Raw genomic sequence first — 17,926 nt, 5'->3', positions numbered from 1 at the left:
ATATTATCAGAAACTGGAATGGCTAATGCCAGATACTTTGGAAACTGACTGCCTGGCTTCAAATTCTAGCTCTACTATTTACTATCTGTGTGACCCTTGGCAAGTCACCTCAGCTCCCAAATATCCATCTCTAAGCTGGGGATTAGAGAAGCTAACTCATCAAGTCCTTGTACAGTAAAGATTCAGTGCATTTGTTTCCAGTGGATAGTGAACTGACTGACATGTACTGGCTTCTCCCATGGTTCCAAAAATGCTAACCGGTATCACACGTTAAGTGTGTATATCCACATGTGTATCTATTTCCACATTCATCAGTCTGTTGTTCTGTCTAGTCCTTTGGCAGAGAACAATTAAGAAGATAAATTCAATACAATAATAATAATCTTTTTAAAATACAGGAAAAGGACATAACAAGCAATTCATAGAAAGAGAAATATATATTATCTATAAGTATAAAATAACATACAACTTCATTCACAACTGAAGAAATACAAATTACAATAAGAAGATGCCATATTTCACCTGCTGTACGGGCAAAAATTTAAAAATCAACAATGCTTGTCAATGAGAAGAAAAGATACTATCATTAACCACTGCGTAAAATGGCATATTTAAAAAATAAACTTAGCAACAACTGTCAACATTTTAAATGCACATACCCTCTGACCCGAAGAATCCTCTTACAGGATTTTACTTAATAGATATATTCACATCAATAAAACCTAGAATATCCATCAATAGGGAACTGATTAAATAAATTATGGTATAATAATAAAATGAAATATTATGTAGCTATGAAAAAGAACAGGGTAAATCCTAATTACTGAAATAAAAAATATATCCAAAATATATATATATATATCCAAGATATACTTTCAAGTAAAAAAGCAATTAAGATAGTATGTATAGAATCCCATCTATATTTTTTAAAGGTTATAGATAGCTAAGTAGATAGTGATAGCTATAGCTCTATCTAGAGATACTGCTATGTATTTTATAAATATATAGACAAATTCTAGATTGACACATAATAGTTAATAAAAGAAATAGAGCATAAAGGGAGTTTTAACTTGCATTTGTAGTTTTCAGCATCCATTCTATTTGATGTTTTATAGTAAATAAATAAATAAATAAATGTACACCCATAAGGAATATATATTCTTATTCTGTTAGAGCAAATTTAAATGGTGGGGGAAAAAACCCAAAATATTAAAAAAAAAGGATTTTAAAGTAAATTTTATCTCTTCTTCAAACAAATTCACTCATCCACTCATTCAACAAATATTCACTGAGTGATTTTTGTGTGTCAGGCACTGTTCTAGATAGATGCTGAAGTGAAAAAAAAGAATAAGTAGTAATAAAATATTTAGCATGCCAGATGGTGGTAAATGTTATGGAGAAAAATTAATTATGGAAGAGAGATGAAGAATGCTCTGGTGACCAGGAAATGTCAAGTGTAGGGAAAGTACACTTTCTCTAAGAAGACAACATTTGATCAAGTATTTAAAAAAGGGAAGGTAGCAAGTTATGTGGCTAGAAGAAGAACTTTCCAAGTAAAAAGAGAGTCCAATGGTCCTGAGAAGGGAGCCTATACACCAGAGGGAGAGCAGAAGCAACTGTGGCCAGAACACTTAAGTCTTACAGGAGGAAAAATAAGAGATGAGGTCAAAGACGTTAAAGGTACATCTTATAAATCCATGCAGGGAATTTCAAAGAATTTGACTTTTACTCTGAAAACTTGGAGAAATAATTAAAGGGTTCTGAAGAAGTGACATGATCTGACTTAACATTCTTGCTGCTGTGCCAACTATATACGACTACTGAAATAATCCCCTTGAAAGGACAATAGCTAGCCTAAGGTGACAGCTGAGACAGGTAGGTGTGGTCAGATCCCAGGTATATTTTAATGACAGAGTCAAGAGCTTTGCTGACGGACTGGATGTGAGGAGTAACGGAAGGAAAGAAATCCAAGATGACTCCAAGGTTTGGCTGGCCTCAGGAACTGGAAAGACAGAGATGCTATTCACCAAGTTGGGGAAGACAGCAGGAGGAGTAGGTTTGAGAGGACACTACTCTAGGTATGCTAAATTTAAGATGCCATTAGTCACCCAAGTGAAAATGCAGAGAAATCCACTAGATACGCAATGCCCCAATGCAAAGGAGAGACCTTTTTTTTTTTTTAAATTGGCTGTGTTGGGTGTTGGTTGCTGCGCGCACACTTCTCAGTGCAGTGGCTTCTCTTGTTGCAGAGCACAGGCTCTAGGTGTGCAGGCTTAAGTAACTGTGGCACGTGGGCTCAGTAGTTGTAGCTCGTGGGCTTTAGGGCACAGGCTCAGTAGTTGTGGCACACAGGCTTATTTGCTCTGTGGTATGTGGGATCTTCCCAGACCAGGGCTCCTCAGCGGCAGGCAAATTCTTAACCACTGTGCCACCAGGGAAGTCCCCAAAGGAGAGGCCATTAAAATTTCCTTTGTATGGTATACGGTAATGATACTACTAGCCCAAATCCACCCTTACATCTAAATTATTTTATAAGCAATTGTGTCTTTCAGTCTAAATAAAATTGAGAATCAGAATTTAGAACACATAAGATTAAGAATAATTATTTTCATTTTGTAACTGAAAGCCTTAAAGTTAAATATAATGCTGTCAGATTTTTAAAATTTAGTGGACAGTGACATTTTCTAGGATACAATGGCCTATTGCAACTATAAAGTCTCAATATCTAAGGAAGACAAAGAGCTATAAATATGAACACAAGAAATTCGTAAGTCTAAGAGAAATTCCTCAGATCAGAGTGAAAAAAAGAAGGTATGCAACTGCAGAATGTCCCACAACTGGGACATATTAATAGGCAGCAACTGAGTCGGTCAACTGACAGTATGAACACGTGTTAGGATATAACAGAGCTGCTAAGTCTAAGGCTGATGGCTTCTTCCAGACACATTTTACTAAGTTTTCGTACTTATTTTCTCCTCAGAAGATACTGTCAATCCTATATTAAAAATAAGTTAGGATTCTGAGAAGGAGGATTCTGGGAAGATGGAGGAGTAGGAGGTACCAGGAATCCCCCACCTGGATAATAACTGCTCTGGCAGAATCCAATAGTTATTCTGTAACTCTGAAGCCTATTGAAGGCTTGGGACTTCCAGGGGAAGGCTTAGATGATAAACTGTGGTGAATTTTGGTCCATCTCAGCTCTTAGCACAGTAGTAGCTATCCATCCCCAGCCCCTCAGCACATGCTGCCTACACTCAGGGAGCAGCCTTGTGAAAGCCAGGGTGGGCAAAGAGGACCCTGTGCCACCAATAAGAAGCCCCGTGCTCTGTTGGCTGCTCCTGATAGCAGAGGTGCAAACAGGCAGACAGTCATCATTGTAACACCCTCCATATGGTTGCAAGCCCCTCCTCCACTGGCTGAAGCAACTTCCAAAGAATTTAAAAGGTCAGTGCCCTTTCCCCTCCTTAATTTTTCTTCTTCCCCTTTTGGGGAGCCAGACATTACAGACGAGGACATTCAAAAGCAACTGCACATGTGGGGAAAATTAGAAAGTGACCACACATGCCTAGGGAAAGGTGCAGGCTCAGGAAACACCTGATCAGACCTAAAGTTTACACCTCAAGCTAGTCCTTGGCACAGAGTGAGTCTACATCAATTTTTTAAAAAATGAACAAAAACAAAAAACAGCAAACCTCAGGGAAGGGGGAAAATCAGATTTCTGGAGTTACCACGTTACTACTACCACATTCAAATGTCCAAATCAAAAAAAAAAAAACCACAAAGTACACAAATAAATAGAAAATTATGGCCCATTCAAAGGAAAAAAATAAATCAACAGAAACAATCCATAAAAAAAAAGGTGATAGCGGATCCACTAGGAAATGACTTTAAGACAGCCGTCTTAAAGATGCCCTCTAAAACTAAAGGACAATGTGGAAAAAGTAAAGAAAATGACGCATGAACAAAATGGAAATATCAACAAAAAAAAGCAGCTTCTAAAAAGAAATTCTGCACCTGAAAGTATAATAACTACAATAAATATTTCAAAAGAGGGACTTAAGGGCAAATCTGAGTAATCAGTAGAAAGAATCAGTGAACCTGAAGATATAACAATGCAAATTATTGAGTCTGAGGAACAGAAGGAAAGGAAAAAAAAAAAAGAGTGAAGAAAGTGAACAGAGCCTAAGAGACCTGTGGGGCACCATTCCATACACACTATGCAAGTCTCAAAATGAGACAAAGAGACAAAGGACAGGGCAAATATCTGAAGAAATACTTGCTGAAAACTTTCAAAATTTGATTGAAGATACAAATATAAATAGCCAAAAAGTTCAACAAACTCCAAGTAAGATGAACCTCAAGAAACCCACACGACATTATAATCAAACTTCCAAAAGCCAAATACAATGAGAATCTTAAAAGTAGAAAGAGAAAAGCAACTATCACATATATGGGATCTTCACTGAGACTGTCAGATTTCTTATCGGAAACTCTAGATGCCAGAAGGCAGTGGGCCAACAAATTCAAATTGCTAAAAGAATAAAACTGTCAACCAAGAATACTACATCCAGCAAACCACCCTTCAAAAGTGAGAGATAAAATAAAACATTCCTAAATAAATAAAAGCTAAGGAAGTTCATTAACATTAGGCTTACTTTGCAAGAAACGCTCAAGGGAGTCCTGCAAGTTGAAATGAAAGGATGCTTGATCATAACTAGAAAATGTACAAAGAGCACTTCCTAGGTGGCACAGTGGTAAAGAATCCACCTGCCAATGCAGGGGACACGGGTTTGAGCCCTGCTCTGGGAAGATTCCACATGCCGTGGAGCAACTAAGCCCGTGCGCCACAATTATTGAGCCTGTGCTCTAGAGCCCATGAGCCACAACTACTGAGCCCATGTGCCGCAACTACTGAAGCCCATGTGCCTAGAGCCTGTGCTCCACAGCAAGAGAAACCACTACAATGAGGAGCCTGCGCACCACAACGAAGAGTAGCCCCCGCTCGCAGCAACTAGAGAAAGCCCGTGTGCAACAACAAAGACCCAACGCAGCCAATAAATAAAATAAATAAATAAATAAATAAATTTATTAAAAAAAGAAAAAAGAAAATGTACGAACAAATAAAGACTTCAATAAAGGTAAATACATGGGCAAGCATAAAAGCTGGGATTGTGTAACAACACTTTGTACCAGTTTTTTTCTTCCACGTGACTTAAGAAACTAATACATTTTTAAAATTATAAGTCTAAAACCAAGTATTAGAAATTTAGTTTGTAACCTCACATTTTGTTTTTTACCTAATTTAAGAGATTAATGTATTTAAAAGAATTATTAGTTTATGTTTGGGGGCACACAACATAAAAAGACGTAACTATATGACATCAACAACTGAAAGGTGTGGGAACCAAGCTGTAAAGGAGCAGAGCTTTTGTACGTCATTGAAGTTAAGCTGGTAAAGTTAGAGTGTTATAACTTTAGGGTGTTAAATGTAATCCCCATGGTAACCACAAAGAAAATATCTATAGATAGACATAAAATGAAGTGAGAAAGGAATTTAAACGTATAACTACCAAAAAATTAAAAGCAAAAGAAGACTAATGCAGAAAATGAGGGACAAGAAATCTATAATACATACAGAAAACAAATAGCAAAATGACAGAAGCATTTCATCCGAATCAGTAATCACTCTACATGAAACGGAGTAAACTCTCCAATCAAAAGACAAAGATGAATGAAAATGAATTAAAAAAAACAGTGATGCAACTATATGCTGTCTACAGGAAGACTCGCTTTAGAGTAAAAGACACAAGTAGGTTATATCAAAAGAATTCCTAAAACTCAACAACAAAAAAAACTAAACAACACAATTCAAAAATGGGGAGAGGACTTCCACAGACATTTCTCCAAAGAAGATATACAAATGCACAATAAGTACGTGAAAGATGCTGAACATCACTGATCATTAGGGAAATGAAAATCTATTATACTCGTTAGTTAGATAAAAATATTCAAAGATATCATATAGATGTTCATCCAGAACTTTGTCTCTTACAAGTGTTTGATTCCAAGCATCCAACAGCACATTATGCATATTTCTATTGCCCCATCATGCCATGGACTACCCATGCTCTCTTTACTAACAGATATAGTCATTAGTATCTTTAATCAGACTGGAGAACCAGGAATCAAGGGGGTGGAAATGGGAGTGACACCACTCAGTGTTATTCATAGTGACTCATTAGCAAAACTGGTGCTTCCTGTCTCCACAACTACATGCTCTGCTGGCCTAACCTTCCGTCTTCGTTCCAGAGGGAGGGATGTTTCCACCAGAAGACACAACAATGATTCCATTGAACCAGAAGTTAAGACTGCTGTTCAGCCACTTTGGGCTCCTTATGCCTAAATCAACAGGCTAAGAAGAGAATTATGGTCTCGGCTGGTAAAACTGATCCTGACTACCAGGGGGAAATGGGACAAATACTCCACAATGGAGGTAACACTGAGTATGTCTGGAATATATCGGATCCCTTAGGGTGTCTCTTAGTATCACCATGCCCCATCATTAAACTCAGTGGAAAATAATAAGAATCCAATTCGGGCAGGACTATTAATGGCCAGACTCAGAAAGAAAGTTTGGGTCGCCTCACCAGGTAAAGGACCACCATCAGCCGAGGTTCTTGCTGAGGGCAGAGGGAAATACAGAATGAGCAGTGGATGAAGGCAACTGTAACACCACCTACAACCATATGACTGTTTACAGAACCAAGAACTATACTTGCCATGAGTATTTCCTCCTTATCTTGTTATGAATATGTTTGTGTGCGCATGTGTGCACATGTAGCAAATATCTTTGTTTTCTCCCCTCTCTTATCACCTTATACAATGTAAGATTTATATCATGGTATTTAAGTATTTTTAATTCTACATCATAGTATTTTAGTTATGGGTTATCAAGAAGAGTAAACATTACCCAAGGACTTTGCCTCCTCCTCTAGGAAAAGGCTTATCGTCTTTGGTTGTATCAAGAATAGTTGATCATGCTAGGCAGAAGTATGACCTTATTGTCTTCATCTGGCGATAAGTATGATTTAAGGAGTGCCAAACTGAGAAGGCGCAGACTGTGATAGTTAACTTACGCGTCAACTTTTGGTCAAACATTATTTCAAATGTGACTGTTATTTTTTAGATGAGATTAACATTTAATTCAGTAGACTTTGAGTAAAGTAGATTACCCTCCATAATATAGAGGGAGAGGGAGAGGGAGAGGGAGAAAAGATTATCCTCCCATCAGTTGCAGGTCTTAACAGAAAAAAAAAGACTGACTTTCCCTGAAGAAGAGGGAACTCTACCAGCAGAGTGCCTTTGGACTCAAACTGCAACAGCAACTCTTCCCTTGGTCTTCAGCCTACTCTGGAGATTGTGGACTTACTAAATCTCCACGAACCACATGATTGTGAACCACATGAACCAATTCCTTAAAATATATCTCTCTACCTACTTACCTACCTACCTATCTCTCCCTCTCTCTCTTCACACACACACACAAATTTTTTCTATTTCACTACAGAACTCTGACTAACGTAGCCAGTAATATTTTAAAATAAAAATAAAATGGGACTCCTTTTTAAAAAGACTGGTGGACACCACAGTGTTAAATACTGAAATACTGTACCACCAAGGACCCATGCAACAATGGGGCAATGCTCTGCACAAGAGAAGGCCATTAGGACTCTGCTCCAGTGCTATGGTTTACAGCCACTCTAACTGGTTGCCACACTAGGGGTTCAAAGTTTTTAACATCACTCCTTTTCACACTATACATAAATATCAATTACAAGTAATTTGAATGTTCAAGTCAAAACTATGAAACTTTCAGAAAAAAACAGAACAATATCTTCGTAAGTTCAGAGGAGGGAAGAACATCTTAAATATAACAGAAAAACTACAAGCCAGAAGACCTGTACAAACATACAACTACATAAAATAAAGAATAAAATAATCAATTCCTCAACACTAAAAGAATAAAGAATGAAAAAAACCCATGCCACAGCATGAAAGTGTTTTCAGTTCACATACAAAAACAATAAAAGATAAAAGCAACACAAAATGACTGACATCCAAAATATGTGAAACATTCCCTTGAATGAATAAGAAAAATACAAGCAAACCTAAGAAACAAAAGGAGCAAAAGGCTTGATCTAGAGTTTTAAAAAAATAGGATTTTCAATGCCCAATAGACATTTGAAAAGATGAGCAACTGTATCAGAAATTAAGAGACAAAAAATTAAAATGCAGTGAGAGAGAATTACATCCCCATCAGATTGGTAAAAATTAACAAGTATCAAACAGCCAAGAGTTGGCAAGGATGTGGAACAAACACTCTCATTTACTGCTAATGGGAGCATAAATTTGTAAACCACTTTAAAAAGTAGTTTGGCATTTGTACATCAGGATTTGTGTAAAATAATGTTTACTGAAATGCTGTTTAAAACAGTCAAAAACTGGCAACAAACCAAATTTCAAACAAATAAAAGAATCGATAAATTACTTGTTACATATGCACGCTATGGATTAACACACAGCTGTGAACAAACCAAACAAACCATAACTACATACATCTGCAAGGATAAATTTCACAATGTTAAATGAAAGAAGCAAGAAAGAACACATTCAATAATGAAGCCCAACCTGGTTTGATATTTCAGCCTACCGCCAAGGACCCCTGATCCACCCTGCTCTACTTTTTTACCAGAGCTCTTATCTTCCTGGCCATCTTCTATGCTCTTTAAGAATTAGTCTTTGATTTTGGTTGCTGCTGTTCACTAATACAGCCAAAGCACCTAAAATAGTGCCTCATACATAATACTTGCTCAGTAAATATTTGCTGAACAAATTAGAATAATTGCAATTATATAAAGTTCAAAAACAGGTAAACCTAAACACCATATTGATTAGGAATGCATATAGATTCTTAAAACTATTTTAAAAATGTAAGGTAATGAATATTACAAAAGTCATGGTATAAGTAATCTCTGGGGTAGGGAAGGCAAATGCAACACAAGAGGAGCACAAGAAATTTCTATCTCTTAACCTAGGCTTTAAAATGTACATAAATATGTATATAATATATATTATAAATGTATGTGTTTATATACACATATACACACAATATACTTTACAAGAAGAAAAATATTGAAAAAAAATTCCATCAGCACTTTTCTCCCTAACCCCTGCTCCACCTTCACCCCAACTCTGATTTATCCATCACCACCATGACCCAACACAAGAGTGAGGTAACGACTAAAGTATTCAATACTTCATGCTATCAAAGAGTAGCACACTCTGTCTAGGAATCTGATAAAAATTCTGAAATTTATACTGATTCTATTATACTGTTTCTACTTGAAATAGGAGTCATCAGGTGTCAAATATTAGTCAATAGAAGAGAATAAAAATTTTCACCCTAACCAATAAGATATCAATAGAAAAAACTACTTGTGTCACCTTGTCAGATATACAAATGTGTCTTGATTCAGTATGTAGGAAATATCTCAAATATACCTGTATGTTGCCAAACTCAACGTTCTCATAATGGAAATGTGCACATTCAGCCATCTTCGGAAAGTGACCTTTAGTGAAGGGTAACCTGAAGTACATGAAATAAATGAGATACAAAATACTGGAACAGTCAAAATTACTAAGCATAAGGAGGAAATAAAACAGGTTTAAGAGTTCATGCAACAAGCAAAACTATTTAATAAGCACATGCGCATGAGCACATATATCCACTCAAACCTTTTCAGAAATACACAGAATCAAATGGAAATTACATTCAGTGCACAGGTCAAAACCAAAATAATAAAATAAAATAAAGCAAAATAACAAGCATTACTATAGTACTCTCCTAATCTTGACCCACATCAATGGCCCTAGAAAAACTATGCTTTCAGCGAATGTTATGGAAACTGTGAACGGCCTGCTCTAAGCAGAAGCAGCATTCCCACCACAAAACACAAAACTAGATTTTACCTGTGAATGTTGTCACAGCCCATCAGTCCTGGATTGGTGGGTCTGGATGCAGAATGAACATTTTTATCCTTGTCTTTCCTTTACATAGAATAAAAACATAGCTATCTAACCCTTTACCAGGTGAAATATTTCACTTAAGAGTCAAATACTGGCATCCATCTCATGCTTTCTCAAAAGCAAAGCTGAGAAACAGCAATCTCATCACTCAAATGCCAAAACTGATTTTTCTAAATGAGAGCATGTATTAAAGGTACCAAGAAAGACTACTTGGATTGTTCCTATTGAACAAATGCAACCTAATAGACAATGACATAAAAGTTGTTCCAAGAACAAAATAAAAGTATATTTTTAGACAAGCAGATAATTATCAGACCTATTCCGCTAATAGCTGAGTCATAATTTAAGGCTTAACAGTATAATTTAATGTATGGACAGTAAAAGCTCATTATTAGATAGAAGTTTTAAGAGAACTAAGGAACTGATTTCCATTTCTAGGAATTCACTTAAAACCAGCGGTAAAATTATACTTACTTTTTCACATGTTTAACCTTCATACTGGCTGTACTGCCACATGTCTTAAGACTAAGGTCTCCAGGAATTTCTGGAACATCTGCTCCTCTTGCCTTAAAAAAATAAAGACAAAAGATTTATGACTACCCCTTTATTATGAATACATTTTAAAAAGCAGATTACAGTTCATTTCAATGTTCTGCTGACTCAATACCAAAAGAAACACATACTGATTTAATAATCTCTACTTAAAATTATAACTTACTTGACTTTTAATTGTTAAGAATAAGGAAAAATATTCACCTAAAAATATTTAACTTTACTGTAAAAGGAAAAATTTTCTGTTAAACTAAGAATTTTCATTCTCTTACAATCAAATTTTTAAATCAATTATTATGTTATCTGCCTCAGCACACAAATAAAATCTCCCGAGAGTTGTTGCAACAAAACAACCCTAGTTATGATGATTTTTTTTTTGGTTTCAACTTATTACTTTTTATGACTTTAGCAGTTTTAGGCTCACAGCAAAACTGAGCGGAATGCACAGAGATTTCCATATACCCTCTGCCCCCCAACACATGCACAGTCTCCATTATCAGCATCCTCCACCAGAGTGGTACATTTGTTAACATTGTTGAACCTACACTGATACACCATCATCACCAAAGTCCAAAGTTTACACTGTCACTCACACTCACTATGATTAATAAAAGTTTAAACGGTAATGTGAACATAATTTGGAGATCACAACATACATTTCTCACACTAAAATTTGAAAGTACTATCTAGGTAATACCTCCAAATTATTCCTTAGCCTGCTAGTTCTCATAGTAGTGATTTTTTTAACTTTAGTGACACATTCAGCTGCATCATTTTAACAGCAAAAACTGGAAAATCAAAAGGTTTTTCACACTCTGGAGAAAACGAACAGCAAATCCAAATAGCTATCTTAAAAAACAAATTTATGCTATACAATCTATGACTTGTAACAGAAAAAAATTATTATAGCCAATCTCACATGATGCAGTAGGGGAGAATAATGTGGGCTGAGCATTTAAACTGAGTTAAGAAGAAATTCACAAAGATGAAGTAAATATATACAATGGAATATTACTCAGCCATTAAAAAAAAGAACAACATCTTGCCATTTGCAACAACATGGATGGACCTTGAGGGCACTATGTTAAGTGAAATTAAGTCAGAAAAAGACAAATATTGTATGATCTCACCTATATGTGGAATCTAAAGTCATATCAACACAAAATAAAAACAAGCAGATCAATACAAAATAAAACCAATACAGAGAACAGACTGGTGGTTGCCAGAGGTGGGGGGGTGGGGGGGTAGGTGAAAAAGGTGAAGAGGTCAAAAGATACAAACTTTCAGTAATAAAATAAATAAGTCATGGGGATTTACTGTACAGCACAGAGACTATAATTAATAATACTGTACTGCACATCTGAAAATTGCTAAGAGAGTAGATCTAAAAAGTACTCATCACGGTCTTCCCTGGCAGTCCAGCGGTTAAGACTCCCCACCTCCAATGCAAGAGGTGCGGGTTTGCTACCTGGTCAGGGAACTAAGATCCCTCGTGTTGTACAGCATGGCCAAAAAATTGAAAACAAAGCAAAACAAAAAAAAACTTTTTTTTAAAAGTACTCATCACAAGAAAAAGAAAAGAAAAAAAATTTTTAACTATGTATGGTGAGAGACGCTAATTAGACTTATTGTTGTGATTATTTCACAATATATACAAATATCAAATCATTACGTTGTCTACCTGAAATTAATATAGTTATACGTCAATTATACCTCAATAAAATAAAAAAGAGGAAATTCACATCAGCTCAATTTTTTTAATGTTTTCTTATAAAAAATAATAGTCAAGACAGTTTAGTTAAATGTTAAAAACCATGACTTTTCAAAAATATGACATAACAATATATGAACTTATAAGAATTAACCCTTCATATATATACCATCAGGAACCACTGGATCCTTTTTTTTTTTTTTTTTTTTTTGAGGTTCTTATCCGTAGCATGGTTAAACTTGCTATAGTTAATAACAGTTTTCAAATTTCCTTAGTTTATTTATAAGAGTAAATATTTCAACATCAATTGTTCATAGAGTCTTTTTATTCTATCCTACAGGTCTTCCAAAGAGAAAAAAATTTCATCATATTCTTTAGTAATGAAACAGAACTCATTCTATGTTGCAATTACATTATGGAGTCATTGGACCTTTTCTGAAATCTAAGATAGGATCTCAGTATTATTTTTCCTCTATCTTGAAACATAGAGTTCTTTCAAAATCCTATGTATTATTTCATCAGTGCTCATCATCATTCTCTACCCTACCACACTAAAAAAGACTAAAATTTTAAAAATACTGTTTAAAGAGTCTGCCAACCACAACTAAGGAGCACACATGCCACAACTAAGGAGTCGGTGAGCCACAACTAAGGAGCACACATGCCACAACTAAGAAGCCCACAAGCCGCAACTAAGGAGCCACTTGCCACAACTAAGACCCAGCAAACCAAATTAATTAATTAATTAATTATTTTTTAAAAACTGAAAATAACGGAAACACCTAGAAAAGGGGTTGGCAAACTTTTTCTTAAAGGGCCAGATGGTAAATATTTTAGGTTTATGGACCACACTGTCTCCCCCACAATTCAACTCTGTTACAACACAGAAGCAGCCATGTGTAAATGCCTGAATATACATGTCCATGTTCAAGAAAACTTTTTTTTGCAAAAACAGGCAGCCAGTAAGTTGAACTTGTCAACTACTGACCCACAATGTTGATGCAACAGTGAAATAAATCATTGTCTAGTTTTTATGTTGCGTTGCCCAAATTGCTGCATCATCCTTAAAGAAGATACTTTATGTTGTAAAACTGAAACTTATATAATATTGTAAATCAATTATACCTCAATTTAAAAGAAGAACATACTTTAAAAACTTGGAGACACCATCTTTGTAGTTCGCATCTTGCTTTCATTGAATATATTTAATAATTCCATATTTTTCATTTCCATCCGTAATAGAAAAGAATAGAAAACTGACAAAGATTTTTTCAATGACTAGACACATCAAAGGATGGATGCAAAGAGACAGTGAGCAGCACTCCAGACTCTAATAATGCTGGTGACGATGATCACACACATATGACATCTCAGACTGATGATTACATCTGTTAAAAATTAGAAGTGAGCAACACATTTCTAAGGACAAAAAGGAAATATGGTATTTTCCTCCAATTAATCATTCAACTGAAAGGGCTTTATCATACAAAATTTGCAACAGCAACCTGAATCACCTTGTTTTGCTAAAATAATGTGTGACAACATTCTTTCAGCTTTTATGATGTCTGTGCACCAAAATTCACTTGACATAATGAGGTCTGCTCTACTTACATTCATATTAAAATTTCTAGCAAAATGGTTTTTCAATATTTGTTCTGTACATCATTCATAAATGGACTTAAAATTTAAAACTGAAAGAGTTAAAAAAGGGTACACTGGCCCCGGTTGGTAAATAGTGATGACTGTATTCAGTAGACTGAAAATTAAAATATTAACTGTCTTCTACAAACAAGCTTTCTGTGCTAGATAGTCCATTGTCCCTAACACACATCCAAGGCAAAAATGAGGAAGCCTGCCAGGCCTATGATGCATGGGGAGACACACCATGGATCACACACCTCTGCAACCACAACTGACTGGACTGTAGGTAGAAACATGATCCAAAGGTAAGTTCACAGGCTATCCAAATGGGCCTGACAGGAAGACCTCTGCCTAAAAAGACAAAATGGTAATAATTAGGCAAATGAACCGAACAACGGTCCAAGAAGCCTCAGAGGATTTGAGAAAATATTTTTGAACCAACAGTTCAACAAGCCTGTAACCATGTATGCTTTGTCCAGCAACCTTTTCCAATAGCCCAGAAAAGTCCCAAACGTAAAAAGTGGTATCATTAATTCTTTTAAGATTCAGAATACAGAATTAAAAGGAAAATATAGTACTATTACTCTACTGTCTGATAAACTAACCTTTTCACCTACATATTATTTTTTAATAAAATAAATTTTCTTAAATTTCTACTGAGAGCACCTAGCTTGAGCCATTTTATTCTGTTGCTCTAAATCAAAAATTAAGAAAGTTCTCATCTAGAAAATATTCATTAAGTAACATTCATTCTTAGAAAGCACACATTTTTCCCTATTTCTTTGTGTTATAACCATCACTTATTTACGCTTCCAACATAGAATTTATATCAACTTCACAGAAACAGTGCCATTCATCAACAGAAAATTAAAGAGACAACAGAGGCAATGAACATATACCATATTCATAAAAGCACCCACTGTTTACAATTAAATTCCCTACGTATCTATCTCCAACAATATACTGACTTCCTAAAAGGCTAGAGAGTTTCATTCAGCCTTGAATTACAAGCAACAGGCACAAACAATGTGCTCCAAGAAGTTTAAGGGAATTAATAATTATTTTTAATCTCCTCACTTCTCCCCATGTTCAGTTTTACACCTCTTTTCATTGTATAATGTAAGTCATGTGTTCATTACTCCTGTTTATAGCCCTATCTCCAAAATGCAATTAAAATCTACCTACCATTTAAGCCTATCCCAATAAGTTAACCAAATTCTGATATTTTATTTTTTTTAATCATCCACAGGACTCACCCTATATACAGCAAGTTGAAGCATTATATATTTATTCATATTTTATTGCAAACTGCCTTGTATAATTCTTTAATCAAAGTCTTTTCCATTCATCAAGAGGATAACTTCCTTGAGCAAGAGCCAATGGAGTGATATGTGTACATATTTTATTACTATCTGACACTCCAACCCCCCCACTACAACACTAAAATTTAGTATCATTCGAGGAAAAGACTCAAAGAAACTACTGTTGACTACCCCAGGAAAGCAAATCAAGACTTTTATTTCTCATTTTTTAATTCTCCTGGCTAATAAATAATATTTATGAAAGTCTAAATGAATAAAATTAAATTATTCATTTAAACAGCTCTATTTTTATGGTTAAAAATATTTACTCTTACTATTTTGATGTACATTGCTAAATAATCTCCCAGAAAGGAGTATGTGCCTATTTTCTAACAACCTCATGAACACTAAGTATTACCAATCTTTATCTTTGTCTATCTGATAAAATTACTTCATCTTTTTTAATAAAAGAGTTGAACATAATTTCTTAATTTTAACAGGCATCTGCATTATTTTGTATAATTTATTCTTATATTCTGTATTTTTACACTTTTCAGACTAAAGAATGCTTTTTAAATTAAAGCTAGTAATATTTGTGTGACATAATATATCAAGATACTTAGTAGCTTTCCATTAAAATTGTAAACCTGGAAATTCTAGGTGTTACATCTACTGACTTCTAGACTTACTACAAAGCAAGAGTAATTTAAGACAGTGTGGTACTGGAGTAAGGATGAACAAATTAATGAGATATAACATAAAGTCCAGAATTCAAAAGAACAGTACTGTCAATAAATAAGACTGATACAAGTTTCTAAAGTATGCAAAATAGGAAAAAATCCTGAAACTCCTCTTCAACAATATACAAAAAAGTCATTCAAGGTGAAAATTCACTCAATGTGATAATTAATAAAATAAAAATGAACACAGAAAAATAAACCTTAAGAGAGATACCTTAAAAAGGAAACAAAAATGTACTGCTCATGAGAGAAACAATTAGTAAATTCAATGGCATCAAAATTAAAAACACACTCTAGCAAATATTAAAAAAACTCCTTACAATAAAGTAAAAACTGACACTCCAATTTTTTAAATAGCAAAATATATGAACAGATTTTTCCCAAAAGAAGATAACAAATGGCCAATAACTGTAAATGCTCAATGTCATTACTCATTAAGAAAATGCAAAATAACACCACAATGGGATAACACTGCACACTCTCCAAAGAGTCAAAAAATTTTTCTAATTAAAATACCAACGGCGGCAAAAATGTGAGTCAGTGAAACTCCCGTATATTGCTGGTTGGAGTACAAAATACTATAACTACTTTGAGAAATTGTTTGATAATTCCTACTAAACATACAACTAAACTAAATATACAACTATCCAATGATCTCACAACTACACTCTTGAATATAGACACCTCCCCAAAAAATTACTCATATGTATACCTAAAGACATGTACATAAATGTTCACAGGAGCTTCACTTACAATCACCAAAAAATGGAAACAACACAAATATGTATGAGCCGAAGAATAAATTATGGTATATTTATAAAATGGAATGCTGTCCTTGAAAAAAGGGTATTTATTAACACATGAAACAACATGAATAAACCTAGCTGTCATTACAGTATGTGAAAGAAGAAACAGAGGAGGGGGAAGAGGGAGTAAAACTTCGATTAAAAATTAACAGAAAAGCAGATGCAGAGAATGGACTGGAGGACACAAGGTTGGGGGGGTGGGGGGGCGAAGGGGAAGCTGGGACAAAGTGAAAGAGTAGCACAGACATATTTACACTACCAACTGTAAAACAGATAGCCAGTGGGAAGTTGCTGCACAACAAAGAGAGATCAACTCGATGATGGGTGATACCTTAGAGGGCTGGGACAGGGAGGGTGTGAGGGAGTCGCAGGAGAGAAGGATATGGGGATATGTGTATAAATACAGCTGATTGACTTTGGTGTACCTCAAAAACTGGTACAAGAGTGTAAAGCAATTATATTCCAATAAAGAGCTAAATAAATAAAGAAAGAAAGAATTAACAGAAAAATGTCAAAAGAAATTTTTATGTAACTTAAGCTGGTTCTACCTTTGCCTAGAATAGTTAATGATCACTATTAAAACGAGGCATATCATAATCAAATGGCTGAAAACCACTGGTAAAGAGAAAATCTTAACAGCAGCTGGGGGAAAAGGAAACACATTACATTCACAGGAATAAATATTAGAAAGGCAGAACACGTGGACTGAGTTCTTTCAACTGCTTTTTAAAACAACTGTCTATATAGAACTCCATATGCAGTGAAACTTATTTCAAAACAAAATGTGAGGCTTCCAGTCTCTTCTACTGTTTACAATAAAAACTCTACAGGAAATAAAATGAAATAAAATTGAAACATGCAACTACTCTAAAAAATTTAATGAGAGCAGGTGAACTGGGGAGCAAAATTAAAATCTGAATGAAGAATGACTAATACAGTGGCGGTGTACTTCCTCGTTTTTTTCCACCTATTACCTCCTGAATTCACCCAAAGACAGGCAGAATCAGGATATGAGTAACAGGCACAATGACCAAAACTTTTAGGGAAGTCCAGCTTTCTGGCCAGAGGACTTGAGGGGGGAAATGCCTC

General features: G+C 35.0%; 1 protein-coding gene across 22 annotated transcripts in view; it reads right to left on the bottom strand.

The window, feature by feature from the left end:
* Positions 1 to 17,926, bottom strand: part of ARHGAP32 (Rho GTPase activating protein 32) — a 256,016-nt gene that overhangs the window by 110,052 nt on the left and 128,038 nt on the right. For 14 of the 22 annotated variants that reach the window (XM_057747404.1, XM_057747399.1, XM_057747406.1 and 11 more), the window contains 3 exons: positions 10,561 to 10,652; positions 10,030 to 10,107; positions 9,562 to 9,646 (listed from right to left, as the gene is read on the bottom strand). In XM_057747404.1, coding sequence (XP_057603387.1) covers positions 9,562 to 9,646; positions 10,030 to 10,107; positions 10,561 to 10,652 — 255 coding nt within the window. Of the gene's footprint in view, positions 1 to 9,561; positions 9,647 to 10,029; positions 10,108 to 10,560; positions 10,653 to 14,247; positions 14,342 to 17,926 lie in introns of all 22 variants that reach the window. The other 8 variants (XM_057747416.1, XM_057747417.1, XM_057747397.1 and 5 more) reach the window with 4 other exon arrangements.

This window comes from Hippopotamus amphibius, chromosome 9, assembly GCF_030028045.1.
Source record: "Hippopotamus amphibius kiboko isolate mHipAmp2 chromosome 9, mHipAmp2.hap2, whole genome shotgun sequence".
NCBI classification, from domain to species: Eukaryota; Metazoa; Chordata; class Mammalia; order Artiodactyla; family Hippopotamidae; genus Hippopotamus; species Hippopotamus amphibius.
This window is presented reverse-complemented; position numbering and strand designations above follow the sequence as displayed.